Below are 26,671 nucleotides of genomic sequence, written 5' to 3' on the forward strand. Positions count from 1 at the left end.
TGTTGCAGTAGTGGGGTAACAGGGATACTACGTGTCGTTGCAGTAGTGAGGTAACGGGGATACTACGTGTTGTCGTCGTTGCAGTAGTGGGGTAACAGGGATACTACGTGTCGTTGCAGTAGTGAGGTAACAGGGATACTACTTGTTGTCGTCGTTGCAGTAGTGAGGTAACAGGGATACTACGTGTTGCAGTAGTGGGGTAACAGGGATACTACGTGTTGCAGTAGTGAGGTAACAGGGATACTACGTGTCGTTGCAGTAGTGGGGTAACAGGGATACTACGTGTCGTTGCAGTAGTGAGGTAACGGGGATACTACGTGTCGTTGCAGTAGTGAGGTAACGGGGATACTACGTGTTGTCGTCGTTGCAGTAGTGGGGTAACAGGGATACTACGTGTCGTTGCAGTAGTGAGGTAACAGGGATACTACGTGGTGTTGCAGTAGTGGGGTAACAGGGATACTACGTGTTGCAGTAGTGGGGTAACAGGGATACTACGTGTCGTTGCAGTAGTGGGGTAACAGGGATACTACGTGTCGTTGCAGTAGTGAGGTAACGGGGATACTACGTGTTGTCGTCGTTGCAGTAGTGGGGTAACAGGGATACTACGTGTCGTTGCAGTAGTGAGGTAACAGGGATACTACTTGTTGTCGTCGTTGCAGTAGTGAGGTAACAGGGATACTACGTGTTGCAGTAGTGGGGTAACAGGGATACTACGTGTTGCAGTAGTGAGGTAACAGGGATACTACGTGTCGTTGCAGTAGTGGGGTAACAGGGATACTACGTGTCGTTGCAGTAGTGAGGTAACGGGGATACTACGTGTCGTTGCAGTAGTGAGGTAACAGGGATACTACGTGTTCTTGCAGTAGTGGGGTAACAGGGATACTACGTGTCGTTGCAGTAGTGGGGTAACGGGGATACTACGTGTTCTTGCAGTAGTGGGGTAACGGGGATACTACGTGTTCTTGCAGTAGTGGGGTAACAGGGATACTACGTGTTGTTGCAGTAGTGAGGTAACCGGGATACTACATGTTCTCGCAGTAGTGGGGTAACAGGGATACTACGTGTCGTTGCAGTAGTGGGGTAACAGGGATACTACGTGTCGTTGCAGTAGTGAGGTAACAGGGATACTACGTGTCGTTGCAGTAGTGGGGTAACAGGGATACTACGTGTTGCAGTAGTGGGGTAACAGGGATACTACGTGTCGTTGCAGTAGTGGGGTAACAGGGATACTACGTGTTGCAGTAGTGGGGTAACAGGGATACTACGTGTTCTTGCAGTAGTGGGGTAACGGGGATACTACGTGTCGTTGCAGTAGTGAGGTAACGGGGATACTACGTGTTCTTGCAGTAGTGGGGTAACAGGGATACTACGTGTTGTTGCAGTAGTGAGGTAACAGGGATACTACATGTTCTCGCAGTAGTGGGGTAACAGGGATACTACGTGTTCTTGCAGTAGTGAGGTAACGGGGATACTACGTGTTGCAGTAGTGAGGTAACGGGGATACTACGTGTTGTCGTCGTTGCAGTAGTGGGGTAACGGGGATACTACGTGTCGTTGCAGTAGTGGGGTAACAGGGATACTACGTGTTGCAGTAGTGGGGTAACGGGGATACTACGTGTTGTCGTCGTTGCAGTAGTGGGGTAACAGGGATACTACGTGTTGCAGTAGTGGGGTAACGGGGATACTACGTGTTGTCGTCGTTGCAGTAGTGGGGTAACAGGGATACTACGTGTTGCAGTAGTGGGGTAACGGGGATACTACGTGTTGTCGTCGTTGCAGTAGTGGGGTAACGGGGATACTACGTGTTGTTGTCGTTGCAGTAGTGGGGTAACAGGGATACTACGTGTCGTTGCAGTAGTGGGGTAACAGGGATACTACGTGTCGTTGCAGTAGTGGGGTAACAGGGATACTACGTGTCGTTGCAGTAGTGAGGTAACAGCGATACGTGTTCTTGTCATTGTGAGCACTGCTTGTTTCTGCCTTCTATTTCATGTCAACATAGCTACTCCCCTCTAACACTGTACTGTGCAGTGCCAGGCACCAAGCTATCTATGAGCGAATGCATGCACGTGTTTACATGCTCTCTCTCTTTGTGTGTGTGTGTGTGTGTGTGTTTCACTAGCAAGTGTTATGAAATGTGAGATGCAACGTTTATGTGTTGAAATGTAGTTTTTTCTATATATATATATTTCGTTTTTTAAATTTAACTTTTAACTAGGCTTGTCAGTTAAGAACAAATTCTTGTTTACAATGACGGCCTATCGGGGAACAGTGGGTTAAACTGCCTTGTTCAGGGGCAGAACGACAGATTTTTACCTTGTCAGCTCGGGGGGGATTCAATCTAGCACCCTTTCAGTTACTGGCCCAACGCTCTAACCACTAGGCTACCTGCCGCCCCAAAATGAACGGAGACATAAAAGTCTTGCATGTGTGCCATATGTGGACAGGATAGGAATAACTTGTGGGACTTTTTATTTTGACAAGATAAGCAGAGAGGAAGTGGGTTTGGGAAGTCTGTTTTAATAATTCGATCATTTTAGATATTTTGTCTCATATTCCCTCCTGTCCTAATGACCAACCGTCCTGGCCACCGGCATTATACGTTTAAATGGAATTGTATTTAACTTCTGGTGTCCCACGGACTGTGTTCTGTTCAACCCAATACAGTAGAAAGCAACGCAAGTGTATGTAAATACACACACGTTGCTAAGAGCAGCCAGCGCTGGGTAGGCTGGGCTACCGCCAGCGCTGGGTAGGCTGGGCTACCGCCAGCGCTGGGTAGGCTGGGCTACAGCCAGCGCTGGGTAGGCTGGACGGGCTACAGCCAGCGCTGGGTAGGCTGGACGGGCTACAGCCAGCGCTGGGTAGGCTGGACGGGCTACAGCCAGCGCTGGGTAGGCTGGACGGGCTACAGCCAGCGCTGGGTAGGCTGGACGGGCTACAGCCAGCGCTGGGTAGGCTGGACGGGCTACAGCCAGCGCTGGGTAGGCTGGACGGGCTACAGCCAGCGCTGGGTAGGCTGGACGGGCTACAGCCAGCGCTGGGTAGGCTGGACGGGCTACAGCCAGCGCTGGGTAGGCTGGACGGGCTACAGCCAGCGCTGGGTAGGCTGGACGGGCTACAGCCAGCGCTGGGTAGGCTGGACGGGCTACAGCCAGCGCTGGGTAGGCTGGACGGGCTACAGCCAGCGCTGGGTAGGCTGGACGGGCTACAGCCAGCGCTGGGTAGGCTGGACGGGCTACAGCCAGCAGGATCAAAGCACTGTGGAGAACAATATGTGTCGTGTCTGAGTACGAGTGCTGATTTTGCATCAGTTTTGCTTTACAGATCACAATAAGTAAGACTACTTGGACAGGAGGGCAACTGATCCTAGATCAGCACTCAATACTATTGAGGTCACGATGATCAAATCTGTACAGTGCCTTGCTCAGGGTAAGACCTTACCCAAGTGCAATGTAAAGTCTGGCCTGGAGTAGAGCCTTCAACTGGAGTGGAGCAGCGATGATGTCATCGTGTGGGTCTAGCAGTAGGAGATGAATGGAATGCTGACTCTGGTTTGTCTCATCTCTGCCTCGTCTTGTCTCCAGGGATAATTAACTAATTTGGGCTAGGGTCTGGGGTGGCAGGTAGCCTAGTGGTTAGAGCGTTGGGCCCAGTAACCTGAAAGGTTGCAAGATCGAATCCCCGAGCTGACAAGGTAAAGATCTGTCGTTCTGCCCCTGAACAAGGCAGTTAAACCTGTTCCTAGGCCGTCATTGTAAATAAGAGTTTGTTCTTAACTGACTTGCCTGGTTAAATAAAGGTTAAATAAAGGTAGACAAAGGGTTTGCAGTAGTAGGTCTACTGGTAGTCGTTTAACTAGAGTACTGTGTTTTCCCCATTTGCTTAGAGGAAGCCAGCCTTTCTACTTTACCTTTCTCCCTGTTTGTCCAGGGTTAGGTGCTATTTGATTCTGAAGTGTACTGGGGAACACACACACACACACACACACACACCTTCTGATACTGTACAAAAGGTACTGCATTTAGAATTGCCTTTGTGTGTAGTGTAGGAGGAAGTTGTCATGTCGTCAAACCCTCTCCATTGTACTCGTCGGGCATTTCCTCAACCACAGGAAGGGGGTGTGTTACAACCAGTGTTTTATTTTTGCTGTGGGGTTCCCGGGGGCATGCACCCCCGTGAGATTTAGTGTTTTATTTGTAGAACGACTGTTAAGTTTGCTTCTGGTGTCTTTTTAAAAGGACATTCTACTCCCAAATGATTTAAACATTTAGCCGAAAATATTAGAGGCCGTCTTGGCCACATCATTTAGCTGTTTTATAGCTAATTTCATGCAATTTCTACTCGTTTTGTAATGGGTCAAAGGGAAAATGTAATTTAAAAAATATATTTTTAAGTTCCAATAACATCCATTTTTCTCTATCATATTTCTGGGTAACAATTAAGTACCTTACTGTGATTGTTTTCAATTAAAATGGTCAAAAAGAAACAAAAATAGCTTCTTAGCAAAGAGAAATTTCTCAAGCAATAATTCATCTGGAACTGTCTGGGAGAGGGGAGGGGAAAACTCTGTGCCATTGGAGGCTCTTCCTCAGAGGGGGGGAGTAACATCCTCTGTGAATTAAATAAAAAGAAAAATAGTGAAACTTTAAGAAATAAGTTATACTTTTTAGATATAAATGTATTAAATAATAAATATATTCACGTCAACAAATAATTGATTAAAACACACTGTTTTGCAATGGTCTACAGTAGCCTCAGCAGCACTCTGTAAGGTAGCACCATGGTGTAGCCGGAGGACAGCTAGTTTCTGTCTTCCTCTGGGTACATTGACTTCAATACAAAACCTCAGAGGTTCATGGTTCTCACCCGCTTCCGTAGAATTACACAATAATTCTGTAGGTTGGAGGACGTCCTCCGGAAGTCATCAAAATATCAGAGCTCTTGCAGCATGAACTGACATGTGTCCACCCAATCAAAGGATCAGATAATGAATCTAGTACTAAAAGCATAAGCTACAGCTAGGTAGCACCACATAAAATGTGTTGAGTAGTTTATTCAAAGAGAGAGAAAGACAATAGTTGATCCGTTTTGAACAAATGTATTTATTTTAAAAATAAGGAAACGCAGCAGAGATTTAGTTGTATTCTTTTTATATTCAGTTTCACGTAAGCTAATGCAGCTTATTTGCCCTACTCAACAACCTGACTCAGAGAGGAAGTATGTTTGTTAGCTAGCTGGCTAAGGCTATCCAACACTCCAACTCTTCCAAGTCATGGTAAGCATTCGGTTTTATCAATGTCTTGCCACTGGGGCCCGCCTGTGTAACTACTAAACTTCTTGCTGAACACTACTACACCATTTGGATTGTGGGTTTACTAATGAGTTAGTTCTGGTAGCTATGTTGACTATGACGTTAGCTAATATGGTGATCAATGATGTAGGGTGTGTTTAGCGGTTATGGTATGAAGGTTTGGCTTGGAATTGTTTTTTTTCCCCCCCCACCTGGTCATAGACAGCTGTTGTGTTGTGCACTGAAGTCTTCAAGTGAAAGGAAAATGAGGAGAGCAGGTAGATGTGATGATGCTGTTTGTATGTGGCTGCTATGAAAGTGAACTGTGTGTGCAGGTGATCAGGGGTGTATTCATTCGGCCAATTCTATTGCAAAATGTTTCTTAAACGGGACCAAACGGGAATCGACCTACCTGAATTTGTCCAATGAACTCTAGTTTTAGTTCCAAAACGTAACATTTTGCAACGGTTTGGACTAATGATTACACCCTAGATCAGCTAGATGCAGGCAAAAGTGTGCAAGGCTGTATTGAATGTGTCACTGTCTGTCACCTCGATTACTCCCAAGTTCTCTCTACCATGTGCACCAGAGATGAAACGGTATGAACATTTCATATCACGATTATAGTGACCAAAATGATCACTGTTATCAGTATTATCGCGATATTGTTCAAATGTGCTGGAAATGTTGAAAACGTACTGATACACTGAAATTATTTCACCAAGTTTTATATTGAAAACCAACAAACAACAAATACCCTTTTCATCTCCTTGGTCTGGGATGGCTCTGTATCTCTTTCCACCAGAACATCACGGGTGATGTGGTCCAGGACAGGCTTGATGGCTGACAGTGTCTCTGAGGCAAGTGCATCTGTAAACTCGCTCAGAGGTTCAAGGAGTTGGCACAGTTGCTCCCATGACACCTTATGTCGGCATCCTTGGTCATCAGATGCCATGTTCCTCTTTCTCCAGCCTGTGTCGCACAGACTGGCTGCTGTTGGCTGAGGAAACGCTCAAGCATCTTGTGTGTAGATCCCCCCCCTCCCATCGGGTCACCACATCATGGATCAGAGCCTTCTGTGGCATGTTGAGGGCAGCTTGCTTTTCTCTCAGTTCTCTCCTTCTCCTCCAGCTCCGTGAGAAGCCTTGGACCAGATGACGGCAGGCCTTGACTGCTGTGTCAACTCTCTGAATTTTCAGAGCCCTTTTGAGATGGCCAGGTTCAAATGATGGCCGAAAGCACCCAAGTCACAGATCTGGGAACTCTTCAAAAGCCTTCATCATGTTTCTTGCGTTGTCTGTGGTTATGCAGACCAGGTCTTTCTTGTTGAGCACCCGCTCTTCCAGCATATTCTCAAAAAAACTCTCTGATGTTATGAGAGGAGCGATCTTCTGGGAAGAACTGTGTTTCCAGGCAGTTTGATTCCAGTTGCCAGTCTGGGGTGAGGTAATTGATAGTGAAGCTGATGTAGGGTTAACCACCCCAAGCTTTCACTGGTCCAGAGGTCAGTAGTTGCAGTAAACCATGTTCCTTTGAGCCAAACTTTTCCCAACATCAACTTTAACCTGGTTGTACAGGTTTGGGATTTCAGGCTTAGGGAAAATAATGTTTGTGATGGCCACTTTGTAGTGAGGCACGGCAACCTTCATCAGCCTCAGAAAGCCAGGCTCTCTCAACGATATGAAATTGCATCGTGTCCTTTGCGATGTCATATGAAAGGGCTGCGGTGAGGTCTTGCATGTGTTGATGTGGGTGCCTAAGCAGCCTGCCTTTTTTAAATGCTTGCTGGAGTTTCTGTGTCACAACTGTAGAGGAGGGACCAGTAGCATCACTGGGTTTGCAAGCTGCACGCCCACTCTGTAGACAAGGGAATAGTAAATGTATTATTGGTGTTACATTATAATTATTATACACACACACACACACACACACACGCAATCTATCTTCTGTGTTGCATTTGACTATATGCAATGACCCCCATGTACAATTTACATAAATACAATTGAGTCTTAAGAAGACAGTGATAGTAATTACAATGAGCCTTGAGTCTTGTGCGGGAGTCTTGTGCGGGAGTCTTGGTTTACCGTGAAACCGGTAACCGTTTCAGCCCTACTGTGCACCTTGGTTGTAAACTTTCATTCATAGACCAGGTTGTAACAACCTCATGATGGGTTCAGGGGGGAATTCTAGTATCATGTAGTAACCTAAACCCATCACTGTTACATTGAACTGGGTGAATATGAAGGACAGTATCCTAAACCCATCACTGTTACATTGAACTGGGTGAATATGAAGGACAGTATCCTAAACCCATCACTGTTACATTGAACTGGGTGAATATGAAGGACAGTATCCTAAACCCATCACTGTTACATTGAACTGGGTGAATATGAAGGACAGTATCCTAAACCCATCACTGTTACATTGAACTGGGTGAATATGAAGGACAGTATCCTAAACCCATCACTGTTACATTGAACTGGGTGAATATGAAGGACAGTATCCTAAACCCATCACTGTTACATTGAACTGGGTGAAGGACGGTATCCTAAACCCATCACTGTTACATTGAACTGGGTGAATATGAATGACAGTAACTGTTACATTGAACTGGGTGAATATGAAGGACAGTATCCTAAACCCATCACTGTTACATTGAACTGGGTGAATATGAATGACAGTATCCTAAACCCATCACTGTTACATTGAACTGGGTGAATATGAATGACAGTATCCTAAACCCATCACTGTTACATTGAACTGGGTGAATATGAAGGACAGTATCCTAAACCCATCACTGTTACATTGAACTGGGTGAATATGAAGGACAGTATCCTAAACCCATCACTGTTACATTGAACTGGGTGAATATGAATGACAGTAACCTAAACCCATCACTGTTACATTGAACTGGGTGAATATGAATGACAGTAACCTAAACCCATCACTGTTACATTGAACTGGGTGAATATGAAGGACAGTATCCTAAACCCATCACTGTTACATTGAACTGGGTGAAGGACGGTATCCTAAACCCATCACTGTTACATTGAACTGGGTGAATATGAATGACAGTAACCTAAACCCATCACTGTTACATTGAACTGGGTGAATATGAAGGACAGTATCCTAAACCCATCACTGTTACATTGAACTGGGTGAATATGAATGACAGTAACCTAAACCCATCACTGTTACATTGAACTGGGTGAATATGAATGACAGTAACCTAAACCCATCACTGTTACATTGAACTGGGTGAATATGAAGGACAGTAACCTAAACCCATCACTGTTACATTGAACTGGGTGAATATGAAGGACAGTATCCTAAACCCATCACTGTTACATTGAACTGGGTGAATATGAAGGACAGTATCCTAAACCCATCACTGTTACATTGAACTGGGTGAATATGAATGACAGTAACCTAAACCCATCACTGTTACATTGAACTGGGTGAATATGAATGACAGTATCCTAAACCCATCACTGTTACATTGAACTGGGTGAATATGAAGGACAGTATCCTAAACCCATCACTGTTACATTGAACTGGGTGAATGGAATATCCATTCATACTGGTAATACCATCCAGACCCTACAGATACACCACTATACTGTTTATACCTATCCAGACCCTACAGATACACCACTATACTGTTTATACCTATCCAGACCCTACAGATACACCACTATACTGTTTATACCTATCCAGCCCCACAGATCCACCACTATACTGTTTATACCTATCCAGACCCTACAGATACACCACTATACTGTTTATACCTATCCAGACCCTACAGATACACCACTATACTGTTTATACCTATCCAGACCCTACAGATACACCACTATACTGTTTATACCTATCCAGACCCTACCACTATACTGTTTATACCTATCCAGACCCTACAGATACACCACTATACTGTTTATACCTATCCAGACCCTACAGATACACCACTATACTGTTTATACCTATCCAGACCCTACCACTATACTGTTAATACCTATCCAGACCCTACATATCCACCACTATACTGTTTATACCTATCCAGACCCTACCACTATACTGTTTATACCTATCCAGACCCTACAGATACACCACTATACTGTTTATACCTATCCAGACCCTACCACTATACTGTTAATACCTATCCAGACCCTACATATCCACCACTATACTGTTTATACCTATCCCGACCCTACATATCCACCACTATACTGTTTATACCTATCCCGACCCTACCACTATACTGTTTATACCTATCCAGACCCTACCACTATACTGTTTATACCTAGCCAGACCCTACAGATCCACCACTATACTGTTTATACCTATCCAGACCCTACAGATCCACCACTATACTGTTTATACCTATCCAGAACCTACAGATACACCACTATACTGTTTATACCTATCCAGACCCTACAGATACACCACTATACTGTTTATGGCGCCACCTGCTGGTTAGGGGGGGGTGTAGTGGCCCCCACCTGCTGGTTAGGGGGGGTGGAGTGGCCCCCACCTGCTGGGTAGGGGGGGGGTGTAGTGGCCCCCACCTGCTGGGTAGGGGGGTGTAGTGTCCCCCACCTGCTGGGTAGGGGGGTGTAGTGGCCCCCACCTGCTGGGTAGGGGGGTGTAGTGGCCCCCACCTGCTGGGTAGGGGGGGGTGTAGTGGCCCCCACCTGCTGGGTAGGGGGGGGGTGTAGTGGCCCCCACCTGCTGGGTAGGGGGGGGTGGAGTGGTTAGGGGGTGGAGTAGCCCCCACCTGCTGGTTAGGGGGGGGGGGTGTAGTGGCCCCCACCTGCTGGTTAGGGGGTGTAGTGGTTAGGGGGTGTAGTGGCCCCCACCTGCTGGGTAGAGGGGGTGGCCCCTCCCTCAATGCCAGTTTTTTTTATTCCCTTTGTGGACACCCAGTACAAACAAAAGTATCCCTGAGATTGTAAATGTGTTTGGATAAACGTTGGTTTTGTTGTTTTCTCCAGGTCTGTGTATGACGGCCAGGAACATGGCTTGTTTATGGTGAAGCTGGACGGGAGGATTCGTAACCATGACAGAGACATCGAAAAGATGTGTAACCACCATTTCCAAGGCTTCGTTGACTCCATCACTGAACTACTCAAAGTCAGGGGAGAAGCACAGAAACTCAAGGTGAGGGGGGATGAGGAGAGGGGGGAGAGATGAGGAGAGGGGGAGATGAGAGGAGGAGACTTCAAAGACTTTGTTGACTCCAGGAGGAGGAGAGGGGATGATGGCAGGAGAGAAGGCAGACCGGGAGCAAGTTGCAGAGAGGAGAGAAGGCAGACCGGGAGCAAGTTGCAGAGAGGAGAGAAGGCAGACCGGGAGCAAGTTGCAGAGAGGAGAGAAGGCAGACCGGGAGCAAGTTGCAGAGAGGAGAGAAGGCAGACCAGGAGCAAGTTGCAGAGAGGAGAGAAGGCAGACCGGGAGCAAGTTGCAGAGAGGAGAGAAGGCAGACCGGGAGCAAGTTGCAGAGAGGAGAGAAGGCAGACCGGGAGCAAGTTGCAGAGAGGAGAGAAGGGGAATGGGAGGGGAGTGACCAATTACGATTCTCTCTGATTGGTTGTTTTCCTCCTTTTTCAGAGTCAGGTGACTGAGACCAACCAACGTCTCCAGGACGATGGGAAAGGGGTATGACATCATAACCAACATCATTGTCAAAACAGATCATCTGACAGTTGATCAATAATTCATGCAATTTCAGGACTAATCAACTGAGATCTTTCTCCACCTCTTCTCCAATCCTCCTCTTCCTCTTCCTCCATTTTTGTTACCCCCATCTCTCTCTCTCTCTCTCTCTCTCTCTCAAGCTGTTAACCTGTATGGATGAGTTGAGACTGTGTCGCCTGCAACAGAGAAACATCGCCACATCCATCGACAAGTTCACACACTGCCTACCAGGTACTCACACACTGCCTACCAGGTACTCACACACTGCCTACCAGGTACACACACACTGCCTACCAGGTACACACACACTGCCTACCAGGTACACACACACTGCCTACCAGGTACACACACACTGCCTACCAGGTACACACACACTGCCTACCAGGTACACACACACTGCCTACCAGGTACACACACACTGCCTACCAGGTACACACACACTGCCTACCAGGTACACACACACTGCCTACCAGGTACACACACACTGCCTACCAGGTACACACACACTGCCTACCAGGTACACACACACTGCCTACCAGGTACACACACACACTGCCTACCAGGTACACACACACACTGCCTACCAGGTACACACACACACTGCCTACCAGGTACACACACACACTGCCTACCAGGTACACACACACACTGCCTACCAGGTACACACACACTGCCTACCAGGTACACACACACTGCCTACCAGGTACACACACAACAATGATCAGGACAACAGATCACATTACATAGAGGGGACTATAACGCATTACATCATTTTACATTTACATTTTAGTCATTTAGCAGACGCTCTTATCCAGAGCGACTCATTACATAGAGGGGACTATAACGCATGACATAGAGGGGACTATAACGCATTACATAGAGGGGACTATAACGCATTACATAGAGGGGACTATAACGCATGACATAGAGGGGACTATAACGCATGACATAGAGGGGACTATAACGCATGACATAGAGGGGACTATAACGCATGACATAGAGGGGACTATAACGCATGACATAGAGGGGACTATAACGCACTACGTAGCATCACATAGCAGGTAAATAGCTGGTGGCTGGTAGACACAGTTATCCAGTTGATAAATGACCTGTCTGTGTCTCTGTCTCAGTGTTGGAGATGTACAACAAACTACAGGAACAGATGACTCAAAAAAGGTATTGATATTATTTTGGAACATTCGTTTGCCACCCCCCCCCCCCCCTCTCATTCTGTCTCTTTGTGTCAACACATTTCTCTATCCCCCCCCTCTCATTCTGTCTCTTTGTGTCAACACGTTTCTCTATCCCCCCTCTCATTCTGTCTCTTTGTGTCAACACGTTTCTCTATCCCCCCTCTCATTCTGTCTCTTTGTGTCAACACGTTTCTCTATCCCCCCCCTCTCATTCTGTCTCTTTGTGTCAACACGTTTCTCTATCCCCCCCCTCTCATTCTGTCTCTTTGTGTCAACACGTTTCTCTATCCCCCCCTCTCATTCTGTCTCTGTGTGTCAACACGTTTCTCTATCCCCCCCCTCTCATTCTGTCTCTTTGTGTCAACACGTTTCTCTATCCCCCCCTCTCATTCTGTCTCTTTGTGTCAACACGTTTCTCTATCCCCCCCTCTCATTCTGTCTCTTTGTGTCAACACGTTTCTCTATCCCCCCCCTCTCATTCTGTCTCTGTGTGTCAACACGTTTCTCTATCCCCCCTCTCATTCTGTCTCTTTGTGTCAACACGTTTCTCTATCCCCCCCTCTCATTCTGTCTCTTTGTGTCAACACGTTTCTCTATCCCCCCCCTCTCATTCTGTCTCTTTGTGTCAACACGTTTCTCTATCCCCCCCTCTCATTCTGTCTCTTTGTGTCAACACGTTTCTCTATCCCCCCCTCTCATTCTGTCTCTTTGTGTCAACACGTTTCTCTATCCCCCCCCTCTCATTCTGTCTCTTTGTGTCAACACGTTTCTCTATCCCCCCCCTCTCATTCTGTCTCTTTGTGTCAACACGTTTCTCTATCCCCCCCCTCTCATTCTGTCTCTTTGTGTCAACACGTTTCTCTATCCCCCCCCCTCTCATTCTGTCTCTTTGTGTCAACACGTTTCTCTATCCCCCCCTCTCATTCTGTCTCTTTGTGTCAACACGTTTCTCTATCCCCCCCCTCTCATTCTGTCTCTTTGTGTCAACACGTTTCTCTATCCCCCCCCTCATTCTGTCTCTTTGTGTCAACACGTTTCTCTATCCCCCCCCTCTCATTCTGTCTCTTTGTGTCAACACGTTTCTCTATCCCCCCCTCTCATTCTGTCTCTTTGTGTCAACACGTTTCTCTATCCCCCCCCTCTCATTCTGTCTCTTTGTGTCAACACGTTTCTCTATCCCCCCCTCTCATTCTGTCTCTTTGTGTCAACACGTTTCTCTATCCCCCCCCTCTCATTCTGTCTCTTTGTGTCAACACGTTTCTCTATCCCCCCCTCTCATTCTGTCTCTTTGTGTCAACACGTTTCTCTATCCCCCCCTCTCATTCTGTCTCTTTGTGTCAACACGTTTCTCTATCCCCCCCCTCTCATTCTGTCTCTTTGTGTCAACACGTTTCTCTATCCCCCCCTCTCATTCTGTCTCTTTGTGTCAACACGTTTCTCTATCCCCCCCCTCTCATTCTGTCTCTTTGTGTCAACACGTTTCTCTATCCCCCCCTCTCATTCTGTCTCTTTGTGTCAACACGTTTCTCTATCCCCCCCTCTCATTCTGTCTCTTTGTGTCAACACGTTTCTCTATCCCCCCCCCTCTCATTCTGTCTCTTTGTGTCAACACGTTTCTCTATCCCCCCCCTCTCATTCTGTCTCTTTGTGTCAACACGTTTCTCTATCCCCCCCTCTCATTCTGTCTCTTTGTGTCAACACGTTTCTCTATTCCCCCCCCTCTCATTCTGTCTCTTTGTGTCAACACGTTTCTCTATTCCCCCCCTCTCATTCTGTCTCTTTGTGTCAACACGTTTCTCTATCCCCCCCCTCTCATTCTGTCTCTTTGTGTCAACACGTTTCTCTATCCCCCCCTCTCATTCTGTCTCTTTGTGTCAACACGTTTCTCTATCCCCCTCTCATTCTGTCTCTTTGTGTCAACACGTTTCTCTATCCCCCCCTCTCATTCTGTCTCTTTGTGTCAACACGTTTCTCTATCCCCCCCTCTCATTCTGTCTCTTTGTGTCAACACGTTTCTCTATCCCCCCCCTCTCATTCTGTCTCTGTGTGTCAACACGTTTCTCTATCCCCCCTCTCATTCTGTCTCTTTGTGTCAACACGTTTCTCTATCCCCCCCTCTCATTCTGTCTCTTTGTGTCAACACGTTTCTCTATCCCCCCCTCTCATTCTGTCTCTTTGTGTCAACATCGTTTCTCTATCCCCCCCTCTCATTCTGTCTCTTTGTGTCAACACGTTTCTCTATCCCCCCCCTCTCATTCTGTCTCTTTGTGTCAACACGTTTCTCTATCCCCCCCCTCTCATTCTGTCTCTTTGTGTCAACACGTTTCTCTATTCCCCCCCCTCTCATTCTGTCTCTTTGTGTCAACACGTTTCTCTATTCCCCCCCTCTCATTCTGTCTCTTTGTGTCAACACGTTTCTCTATCCCCCCCTCTCATTCTGTCTCTTTGTGTCAACATCGTTTCTCTATCCCCCCCCTCATTCTGTCTCTTTGTGTCAACACGTTTCTCTATCCCCCCCTCTCATTCTGTCTCTTTGTGTCAACACGTTTCTCTATCCCCCCCCTCTCATTCTGTCTCTTTGTGTCAACACGTTTCTCTATCCCCCCCTCTCATTCTGTCTCTTTGTGTCAACACGTTTCTCTATCCCCCCCTCTCATTCTGTCTCTTTGTGTCAACACGTTTCTCTATCCCCCCCTCTCATTCTGTCTCTTTGTGTCAACACGTTTCTCTATCCCCCCCCTCTCATTCTGTCTCTTTGTGTCAACACGTTTCTCTATCCCCCCTCTCATTCTGTCTCTTTGTGTCAACACGTTTCTCTATCCCCCCCTCTCATTCTGTCTCTTTGTGTCAACATCGTTTCTCTATCCCCCCTCTCATTCTGTCTCTTTGTGTCAACACGTTTCTCTATCCCCCCCTCTCATTCTGTCTCTTTGTGTCAACACGTTTCTCTATCCCCCCCTCTCATTCTGTCTCTTTGTGTCAACACGTTTCTCTATCCCCCCCTCTCATTCTGTCTCTTTGTGTCAACACGTTTCTCTATCCCCCCCCTCTCATTCTGTCTCTTTGTGTCAACACGTTTCTCTATTCCCCCCCCTCTCATTCTGTCTCTTTGTGTCAACACATTTCTCTATTCCCCCCCTCTCATTCTGTCTCTTTGTGTCAACACGTTTCTCTATCCCCCCCTCTCATTCTGTCTCTTTGTGTCAACACGTTTCTCTATCCCCCCCCTCTCATTCTGTCTCTTTGTGTCAACACGTTTCTCTATCCCCCCTCTCATTCTGTCTCTTTGTGTCAACACGTTTCTCTATCCCCCCCTCTCATTCTGTCTCTTTGTGTCAACACGTTTCTCTATCCCCCCCTCTCATTCTGTCTCTTTGTGTCAACACGTTTCTCTATCCCCCCCCCTCTCATTCTGTCTCTTTGTGTCAACACGTTTCTCTATCCCCCCCCCCTCTCATTCTGTCTCTTTGTGTCAACACGTTTCTCTATCCCCTGTCCACTGTTTTCCTCTCTTTCCTCCTCCCTCGTCTGCTCCGTCTTGTCCTCTGCTGCGGTGCCTACTTGGCCACCAGAGGGAGACATGTTTCACTGTATTTGTTGGAAATGTCACCACATTGCTTTCCAACCTTGTTGGATCTGCTGGAGGGGCTTGGATGTAGAGGTTCCGGCCCCCCTCCTCTCTCTCTCTACCCCTCCTCTCTCTCTCTACCCCTCCTCTCTCTCTCTACCCCTCCTCTCTCTCTCTACCCCCCTCTCTCTCTCTCTCCTCCTCTCTCTCTACCCCTCCTCTCTCTCTCTACCCCTCCTCTCTCTCTACCCCTCCTCTCTCTCTCTACCCCTCCTCTCTCTCTCTACCCCTCCTCTCTCTCTCTACCCCTCCTCTCTCTCTCTACCCCTCCTCTCTCTCTCTACCCCTCCTCTCTCTCTCTACCCCTCCTCTCTCTCTCTACCCCTCCTCTCTCTCTCTACCCCTCCTCTCTCTCTCTACCCCTCCTCTCTCTCTCACCCCTCCTCTCTCTCTCTCTACCCCTCCTCTCTCTCTACCCCCTCCTCTCTCTCTCTACCCCTCCTCTCTCTCTCTACCCCCTCCTCTCTCTCTCTACCCCTCCTCTCTCTCTCTACCCCTCCTCTCTCTCTCTACCCCTCCTCTCTCTCTCTACCCCTCCTCTCTCTCTACCCCTCCTCTCTCTCTCTACCCCTCCTCTCTCTCTCTACCCCTCCTCTCTCTCTCTACCCCTCCTCTCTCTCTACCCCCCCTCTCTCTCTCTCTACCCCTCCTCTCTCTCTCTACCCCTCCTCTCTCTCTCTACCCCTCCTCTCTCTCTCTACCCCTCCTCTCTCTCTCTACCCCTCCTCTCTCTCTCTACCCCTCCTCTCTCTCTCTACCCCTCCTCTCTCTCTCTACCCCTCCTCTCTCTCTCTACCCCTCCTCTCTCTCTCTACCCCTCCTCTCTCTCTCTACCCCTCCTCTCTCTCTCTACCCCTCCTCTCTCTCTCTACCCCTCCTCTCTCTCTCTACCCCTCCTCTCTCTCTCTACCCTCCTCTCTCTCTACCCCTCCTCTCTCTCTCTACCCCTCCTCTCTCTCTCTACCCCTCCTCTCTCTCTCTACCCCTCCCTCTCTCTCTCTACCCCTCCTCTCTCTCTCTACCCCTCCTCTCTCTCTCTACCCCTCCTCTCTCTCTCTACCCCTCCTCTCTCTCTCTACCCCCCTCTCTCTCTCTACCCCTCCTCTCTCTCTCTACCCCTCCTCTCTCTCTCTACCCCTCCTCTCTCTCTCTACCCCTCCTCTCTCTCTCTACCCCTCCTCTCTCTCTCTACCCCTCCTCTCTCTCTCTACCCCTCCTCTCTCTCTTTACCCCTCTCTCTCTCTACCCCCTCCCTCTCTCTCTACCCCTCCTCTCTCTCTACCCCTCCTCTCTCTCTCTACCCCTCTCTCTCTACCCCTCCTCTCTCTCTCTACCCCTCCTCTCTCTCTACCCCCTCCTCTCTCTCTACCCCTCCTCTCTCTCTCTCTACCCCTCCTCTCTCTCTCTACCCCTCCTCTCTCTCTCTCACCCCTCCTCTCTCTCTCTACCCCTCCTCTCTCTCTCTACCCCTCCTCTCTCTCTACCCCCTCCTCTCTCTCTTTACCCCTCTCTCTCTCTACCCCTCCCCTCTCTCTCTACCCCTCCTCTCTCTCTACCCCTCCTCTCTCTCTACCCCCTTTCTCTCTCTACCCCCCTTTCTCTCTCTACCCCCTTTCTCTCTCTCTTTACCCCTCCTCTCTCTCTCTACCCCTCCTCTCTCTCTCTTTACCCCTCCTCTCTCTCTCTACCCCCTTCTCTCTCTCTACCCCTCCTCTCTCTCTACCCCTCCTCTCTCTCTCTACCCCTCCTCTCTCTCTCTACCCCTCCTCTCTCTCTATCCCTCCTCTCTCTCTACCCCTCCTCTCTCTCTCTACCCCTCCTCTCTCTTTACCCCTCCTCTCTCTCTTTACCCCTCCTTTCTCTCTTTACCCCTCCTCTCTCTCTTTACCCCTCCTCTCTCTCTCTACCCCTCCTCTCTCTCTCTACCCCTCCTCTCTCTCTACCCCTCCTCTCTCTCTACCCCCTCCTCTCTCTCTCTACCCCTCCTCTCTCTCTATCCCTCCTCTCTCTCTACCCCTCCTCTCTCTCTCTACCCCTCCTCTCTCTTTACCCCTCCTCTCTCTCTTTACCCCTCCTTTCTCTCTTTACCCCTCCTCTCTCTCTTTACCCCTCCTCTCTCTCTCTACCCCTCCTCTCTCTCTCTACCCCTCCTCTCTCTCTCTCCCCCTCCTCTCTCTCTCTACCCCTCCTCTCTCTCTCTACCCCTCCTCTCTCTCTCTACCCCTCCTCTCTCTCTCTCTACCCCTCCTCTCTCTCTCTCTACCCCTCCTCTCTCTCTCTCACCCCCTCCTCTCTCTCTCTCTACCCCTCCTCTCTCTCTCTACCCCCTCCTCTCTCTCTCTCTACCCCTCCTCTCTCTCTCTCTACCCCTCCCTCTCTCTCTCTCCCTCTCTCTCTCTCTACCCCTCCTCTCTCTCTCTACCCCTCCTCTCTCTCTCTCTCTCTCTCTCTCTACCCCTCCTCTCTCTCTAGGGTAGGTCCCCCCGTCCTCTCTCTCTCTACCCCTCCTCTCTCTCTCTACCCCTCCTCTCTCTCTAGGGTAGGTCCCCCCCGTCCTCTCTCTCTCTCTCTCTCTCTCTGGCCTAAGGCTGACCTGTTGATGTTCCTTGTGGGTCATAAATTGTTGTTTGTTTGTGTCTTTCCTCTCGTTTCTTCTCTCATTCTCTCCATCCTGCCGTTTGGCCCACAGCACAGGGGGAGTGGAGAGGTCGGCCAAGACACTGTGTGTGTCGTGTCAGTGTGTGAGGAATTGAATGTTGTGCAATACCTCTGTATGTGTCTCAATGCTTTCCCACTTACAGGATTCTAGATTTATTCTCTATTAGACTCCCTGCCTTCTCTTCTTCTCCTTCTCAGGCGGGGGCCAAGCTGCTTGCTTTGCAGGCAGGGGCCAAGCTGCTTGCTTTGCAGGCAGGGGCCAAGCTGCTTGCTTTGCAGGCAGGGGCCAAGCTGCTTGCTTTGCAGGCAGGGGCCAAGCTGCTTGCTTTGCAGGCAGGGGCCAAGCTGCTTGCTTTGCAGGCAGGGGCCAAGCTGCTTGCTTTGCAGGCAGGGGCCAAGCTGCTTGCTTCGCAGGCCGGGGATGGTGTTTTTGAATCCCTTTCTTCACTGCCGGGACGTCCCTCTTTAGGTTATGTTGGAGTAGTTTCAGTTAGTGTGTGTGTGTGTGTGTGTGTGTGTGTGTGTATTAACCCTTCTGTTCCTTGTTAAGCTACTCCCTAGTGTTGCAGACCTTGGAGGTCTCTTCCAGTTCCTGTCTTCTTACAGCGGGCCAGTACAGGTTCTGTTAATCCTGTGTGTGTTTGTAGGTACTACCCGGCGCTGCGGACTCTAGAGCAGCTGGAACAGACGTGTCTCCCCAGAGCGGGCAAGTACAGGTTCTGTTCCATCATGTCTGACAATATCCCCAGACTGAGGACCCTCATCAGAGACACAGCCATGTCTCAACTCAAAGACTTCCTGGAGTCTATTCGGAAACACAGCGAAAAGATAGGAGAGACCGCTATGAAACAGGTGACTTCTCTTCTCCCTCTCTCTCTCTCCCCCTTCTGTCTCTCTCTCTCTCCCCCTTCTCTCTCTCTCTCTCCCCCTTCTGTCTCTCTCTCTCTCCCCCTTCTGTCTCTCTCTCTCTCCCCCTTCTGTCTCTCTCTCTCCCCCCTTCTCTCTCTCTCCCCTTCTCTCTCTCTCCCCTTCTCTCTCTCTCTCCCCCTTCTCTCTCTCTCTCCCCTTCTCTCTCTCTCCCCCTTCTCTCTCTCTCCCCCTTCTCTCTCTCTCCCCTTCTCTCTCTCTCCCCCTTCTCTCTCTCTCCCCCTTCTCTCTCTCTCCCCCTTCTGTCTCTCTCTCCCCCTTCTGTCTCTCTCTCTCCCCCTTCTGTCTCTCTCTCTCCCCCTTCTGTCTCTCTCTCTCCCTTCTGTCTCCCAGCCGTGTCTCTCCACTTGGCCTCGGGACACAGAAGGACAGTTGAAGTATGTGTTGATAGAAGTGTGTCCTGCAGTGTGTACGTCTCTCCAGAAATGTAGTAAAGACTACACCTGCATCTGATTAACAGAGACAAAGTAAAGAGGACGGCGGTTAGTGAACTGGTGTTGTTCTTCTCTCAACATATTGTCCTGATAAAACGGCTCGAAACAAGGATTTCTGTATAGCCCTGCCAACAACACACACACACACACTGGCGACAGTTGTGTGTGTGTTGAGCTGTGCTGTCACTGGTAGAGATGGATTGTGTGTTTGTGGACAACATTCTGGGTGAAAGAAGGTGGTTGCAGAGGGAGGAGGGAAAGGGTGAGGAGTGGGATAGTGAAAGATCCTACATATGTGTCTACAGCACCGTTCAGGTATTCTCTGGTGCAATTACCCTCCTCATCCTCTAGGTGTCAGTAGAGGACTAACGGTAGAAAGAGCTGCAGCATTAATTGTACTAAAACTAGGAAGTATTCCTTTTAGCCTTAATCTAACCCTGTTCAACACACACACACATCCTGAACCATTAGACCCTGTTCAACACACACACACATCCTGAACCATTAGACCCTGTTCAACACACACACACATCCTGAACCATTAGACCCTGTTCAACACACACACACATCCTGAACCATTAGACCCTGTTCAACACACACACACATCCTGAACCATTAGACCCTGTTCAACACACACACACATCCTGAACCATTAGACCCTGTTCAACACACACACACATCCTGAACCATTAGACCCTGTTCAACACACACACACATCCTGAACCATTAGACCCTGTTCAACACACACACACACACACACACATCCTGAACCATTAGACCCTGTTCAACACACACACACATCCTGAACCATTAGACCCTGTTCAACACACACACACACACACACACACATCCTGAACCATTAGACCCTGTTCAACACACACACACATCCTGAACCATTAGACCCTGTTCAACACACACACACATCCTGAACCATTAGACCCTGTTCAACACACACACACACACACACACATCCTGAACCATTAGACCATGTTCAACACACACACACATCCTGAACCATTAGACCCTGTTCAACACACACACACATCCTGAACCATTAGACCCTGTTCAACACACACACACACACACACACACACATCCTGAACCATTAGACCCTGTTCAACACACACACACACACACACACACACACACACACACACACACACACATCCTGAACCATTAGACCCTGTTCAACACACACACACATCCTGAACCATTAGACCCTGTTCAACACACACACACACACACACACACACACACACACACACACACACACACACACACCCTGAACCATTAGACCCTGTTCAACACACACACACACACACACACACACACATCCTGAACCATTAGACCCTGTTCAACACACACACACACACACACACATCCTGAACCATTAGACCCTGTTCAACACACACACACACACACACACACACACACACACACACACACACACACACATCCTGAACCATTAGACCCTGTTCAACACACACACACATCCTGAACCATTAGACCCTGTTCAACACACACACACACACACACACACACACACACACACACACACACACACACACACACACACATCCTGAACCATTAGACCCTGTTCAACACACACACACATCCTGAACCACTAGACCCTGTTCAACACACACACACACACACACACACACACACACACTCCTGAACCATTAGACCCTGTTCACACACACACACACACACACACACACACACACACACACACACACATCCTGAACCATTAGACCCTGTTCAACACACACACACATCCTGAACCATTAGACCATGTTCAACACACACACACATCCTGAACCATTAGACCCTGTTCAACACACACACACACACACACACACACACACACACACACACACACACACACACACACACACCCTGAACCATTAGACCCTGTTCAACACACACACACATCCTGAACCACTAGACCCTGTTCAACACACACACACATCCTGAACCACTAGACCCTGTTCAACACACACACACACACACACACACACACATCCTGAACCATTAGACCCTGTTCAACACACACACACACACACACACACATCCTGAACCATTAGACCCTGTTCAACACACACACACATCCTGAACCACTAGACCCTGTTCAACACACACACACACACACACACACACACACACACACACACACACACACACACACACACACACACATCCTGAACCATTAGACCCTGTTCAACACACACACACACATCCTGAACCATTAGACCCTGTTCAACACACACACACACACACACACACATCCTGAACCATTAGACCCTGTTCAACACACACACACACACACACACATCCTGAACCATTAGACCCTGTTCAACACACACACACATCCTGAACCATTAGACCCTGTTCAACACACACACACACACACACACACACACACATCCTGAACCATTAGACCCTGTTCACACACACACACACATCCTGAACCATTAGACCCTGTTCAACACACACACACATCCTGAACCACTAGACCCTGTTCAACACACACACACACACACACACACACACACATCCTGAACCACTAGACCCTGTTCAACACACACACACACACACACACACACACACACACACACACACACACACACACACACACATCCTGAACCATTAGACCCTGTTCAACACACACACACATCCTGAACCACTAGACCCTGTTCAACACACACACACACACACACACACACATCCTGAACCACTAGACCCTGTTCACACACACACACACACACACACACACACATCCTGAACCACTAGACCCTGTTCAACACACACACACACACACACACACACACACACACACACACACACACACACACACACACACACACACACACACACACATCCTGAACCACTAGACTCTGTTCAACACACACACACATCCTGAACCACTAGACCCTGTTCAACCACACACACACACACACACACACACACACACACACACACACACACACATCCTGAACCACTAGACCCTGTTCAACACACACACACACACACACACACACACACACACACACACACACACACACACACATCCTGAACCACTAGACCCTGTTCAACACACACACACATCCTGAACCATTAGGCTGAAATCTGACCCTAGCTCTGGTTAGTTACGCTTTGAACAGACAAATAGGGCCTAATGGCACCCTATTCCCTATATTGTGCACTACTATAAACTACTATATAGGGAATAGGGTTCAAGTCCTGGTCTATAGTAGTGCACTATATATAGGGAATAGGGTGCCAGTCCTGGTCTATAGTAGTGCACTATATAGGGAATAGGGTGCCAGTCCTGGTCTATAGTAGTGCACTATATAGGGAATAGGGCCCTGGTCTATAGTAGTGCACTATATAGGGAATAGGGCCCTGGTCTATAGTAGTGCACTATATAGGGAATAGGGCCCTGGTCTATAGTAGTGCACTATATAGGGAATAGGGTGCCAGTCCTGGTCTATAGTAGTGCCCTATATAGGGAATAGGGGGCCATTTGGGATGGTCCTGTAACTGTAGTGGAATCTTGGCTCTGTGGTCGGAGACCAACAGTTAAACTCTAGTAACCTCAGAATAGCCCAAATAGAACGGCTTGATTCCATATGTCTAGGACTACGCTCTCGCTCTTCTCTCTTCCTTCTTTTCTCCTCTACCTCTCCATTCCTTCACCATCTGTCTGCTTTCCTGCCACTCCATCACTTCCCCATCATACCAGACCACTAATAGGTTGTTCGTACACACACACACACACACACACACACACACAGGGAGGGATGGATGGATGGACTCACTCTGATTTTCTGTAATTGTTTTAATTCCTCTAACTACCCCCATAGGGCCCTGGTCTAAAGTAGTGCATATATTTCGGGAATAGGGCCCTGGTCTAAAGTTGTGCACTATATAGGGAATAGGGCCCTGGTCTAAAGTAGTGCACTATATAGGGAATAGGGCCCTGGTCTAAAGTAGTACCACTATATAGGGAATAGGGCCCTGGTCTAAAGTAGTGCACTATATAGGGAATAGGGTATCAGCCCTGGTCTAAAGTAGTGCACTATATAGGGAATAGGGCCCTGGTCTATAGTAGTGCACTATATAGGGAATAGGGTGTCAGCCCTGGGCTAAAGTAGTGCACTATATAGGGAATAGGGTGCCAGCCCTGGGCTAAAGTAGTGCACTATATAGGGAATAGGGTGTCAGCCCTGGGCTAAAGTAGTGCACTATATAGGGAATAGGGTGTCAGCCCTGGGCTAAAGTAGTGCACTATATAGGGAATAGGGTGTCATTTGGGACGTTGCCTCTGAAAATAAATAGTAGCGTCCATTTAGGCCTTCTCATAATGGGGCTATTGTCTACTAGGAGGAGAGGAGAGGAGGGGAGAGGAGGAGGAGGAGAGGAGGGGTGGGGGTTCAGACGAGGGAGGAGGGAATTGGGAGATCGAATCGGAACGCTCATGTCCAAATTATGCACACGTCTTTTCCCTTCTTCACTCACTTGCTCTTAATTCCTTATTTTTTTTGTCTATATCAGTTCTGTCATCTCCTTGTCCTTCTCCTGGAAGGTATCCTCCTCCTCTCTCCTCAAATTGAATCTCTGTCATGCAGTGACTCTCTTTCATTCTATATTCATCTCTTCATTCTCTCTCTCCTCTGTTCTCTCTCTGTTCTCTGTTCTCTCTCTCTCCTCTGTTCTCTCTCTCTCTGTTCTCTCTCTCTCTCTCTCTCTCTCTGTTCTCCCTCTCTCTCTCTCTCTCTCTCTCTGTTCTCCCTCTCTCTCTCTCTCTCTGTTCTCCCTCTCTCTCTCTGTTCGTTCTTTTTTCCTCTAAGTTCAGTAGGAGAAAGTTCACTTCCACTGGGGAATTTTCAGTAGTACATCTCACATTTCTCTGTCTATGAAGTGGAACAAGATTGATCACCTGTATCTAGTTACCACATACACACACACAGTGTCTTGTCTCTCAAAGCTCCTTATTTAACAAATAATTCCCTGTCAGAAAAAACAGAAAGGTGTCCCACTTTTACTCATTCTGTCCTTGTCCCCTTTACCATCATCCCCCTGTCTTTGTCTCCTCACCCTGCCCTTTTCCTCGTCAGTAACCAGCTAGGATACTCTAGTTCTCTGTTCTCTAACATCATATTTAGTGACGTCAGTAACCAGCTAGGATACTCTAGTTCTCTGTTCTCTAACATCATATTTAGTGACGTCAGTAACCAGCTAGGATACTCTAGTTCTCTGTTCTCTAACGTCATATTTAGTGACGTCAGTAACCAGCTAGGATACTCTAGTTCTCTGTTCTCTAACGTCATATTTAGTGACGTCAGTAACCAGCTAGGATACTCTAGTTCTCTGTTCTCTCTAACGTCATATTTAGTGACGTCAGTAACCAGCTAGGATACTCTAGTTCTCTGTTCTCTAACATCATATTTAGTGACGTCAGTAACCAGCTAGGATACTCTAGTTCTCTGTTCTCTCTAACGTCATATTTAGTGACGTCAGTAACCAGCTAGGATACTCTAGTTCTCTGTTCTCTAACGTCATATTTAGTGACGTCAGTAACCAGCTAGGATACTCTAGTTCTCTGTTCTCTAACGTCATATTTAGTGACGTCAGTAACCAGCTAGGATACTCTAGTTCTCTGTTCTCTAACATCATATTTAGTGACGTCAGTAACCAGCTAGGATACTCTAGTTCTCTGTTCTCTAACATCATATTTAGTGACGTCAGTAACCAGCTAGGATACTCTAGTTCTCTGTTCTCTAACATCATATTTAGTGACGTCAGTAACCAGCTAGGATACTCTAGTTCTCTGTTCTCTAACATCATATTTAGTGACGTCAGTAACCAGCTAGGATACTCTAGTTCTCTGTTCTCTAACATCATATTTAGTGACGTCAGTAACCAGCTAGGATACTCTAGTTCTCTGTTCTCTAACATCATATTTAGTGACGTCAGTAACCAGCTAGGATACTCTAGTTCTCTGTTCTCTAACATCATATTTAGTGACGTCAGTAACCAGCTAGGATACTCTAGTTCTCTGTTCTCTAACATCATATTTAGTGACGTCAGTAACCAGCTAGGAGACTCTAGTTCTCTGTTCTCTAACATCATATTTAGTGACGTCAGTAACCAGCTAGGATACTCTAGTTCTCTGTTCTCTAACGTCATATTTAGTGACGTCAGTAACCAGCTAGGATACTCTAGTTCTCTGTTCTCTAACATCATATTTAGTGACGTCAGTAACCAGCTAGGATACTCTAGTTCTCTGTTCTCTAACATCATATTTAGTGACGTCAGTAACCAGCTAGGATACTCTAGTTCTCTGTTCTCTAACATCATATTTAGTGACGTCAGTAACCAGCTAGGATACTCTAGTTCTCTGTTCTCTAACATCATATTTAGTGACGTCAGTAACCAGCTAGGATACTCTAGTTCTCTGTTCTCTAACATCATATTTAGTGACGTCAGTAACCAGCTAGGATACTCTAGTTCTCTGTTCTCTAACATCATATTTAGTGACGTCAGTAACCAGCTAGGATACTCTAGTTCTCTGTTCTCTAACATCATATTTAGTGACGTCAGTAACCAGCTAGGATACTCTAGTTCTCTGTTCTCTAACATCATATTTAGTGACGTCAGTAACCAGCTAGGATACTCTAGTTCTCTGTTCTCTAACATCATATTTAGTGACGTCAGTAACCAGCTAGGATACTCTAGTTCTCTGTTCTCTAACATCATATTTAGTGACGTCAGTAACCAGCTAGGATACTCTAGTTCTCTGTTCTCTAACATCATATTTAGTGACGTCAGTAACCAGCTA

At 47.8% G+C, this 26,671-nt stretch overlaps 1 protein-coding gene and 1 long non-coding RNA gene across 7 annotated transcripts in view; one reads left to right on the forward strand and one right to left on the reverse strand.

Moving 5' to 3' along the window:
- The window catches only part of exoc6b (exocyst complex component 6B), a 168,619-nt gene that overhangs the window by 14,904 nt on the left and 127,044 nt on the right, over positions 1-26,671 (forward strand). For all 6 annotated transcript variants that reach the window (XM_045701645.1, XM_045701640.1, XM_045701642.1 and 3 more), the window contains 5 exons: positions 10,285-10,450; positions 10,901-10,948; positions 11,128-11,218; positions 12,118-12,163; positions 19,114-19,318. In XM_045701645.1, coding sequence (XP_045557601.1) covers positions 10,319-10,450; positions 10,901-10,948; positions 11,128-11,218; positions 12,118-12,163; positions 19,114-19,318 — 522 coding nt within the window. In that variant the 5' untranslated portion in view covers positions 10,285-10,318. The remainder of the gene's footprint in view (positions 1-10,284; positions 10,451-10,900; positions 10,949-11,127; positions 11,219-12,117; positions 12,164-19,113; positions 19,319-26,671) is intronic.
- LOC123728770 (uncharacterized) lies at positions 8,852-9,750 on the reverse strand. The gene is made up of 3 exons (XR_006760545.1): positions 9,562-9,750; positions 9,346-9,417; positions 8,852-8,962 (listed from the first exon to the last, which is right to left on the reverse strand). It is a non-coding gene; the product is annotated as an uncharacterized lncRNA (long non-coding RNA).

Source organism: Salmo salar, chromosome ssa18 (assembly GCF_905237065.1).
Source record: "Salmo salar chromosome ssa18, Ssal_v3.1, whole genome shotgun sequence".
In the NCBI taxonomy this organism is placed as follows: domain Eukaryota; kingdom Metazoa; phylum Chordata; class Actinopteri; order Salmoniformes; family Salmonidae; genus Salmo; species Salmo salar.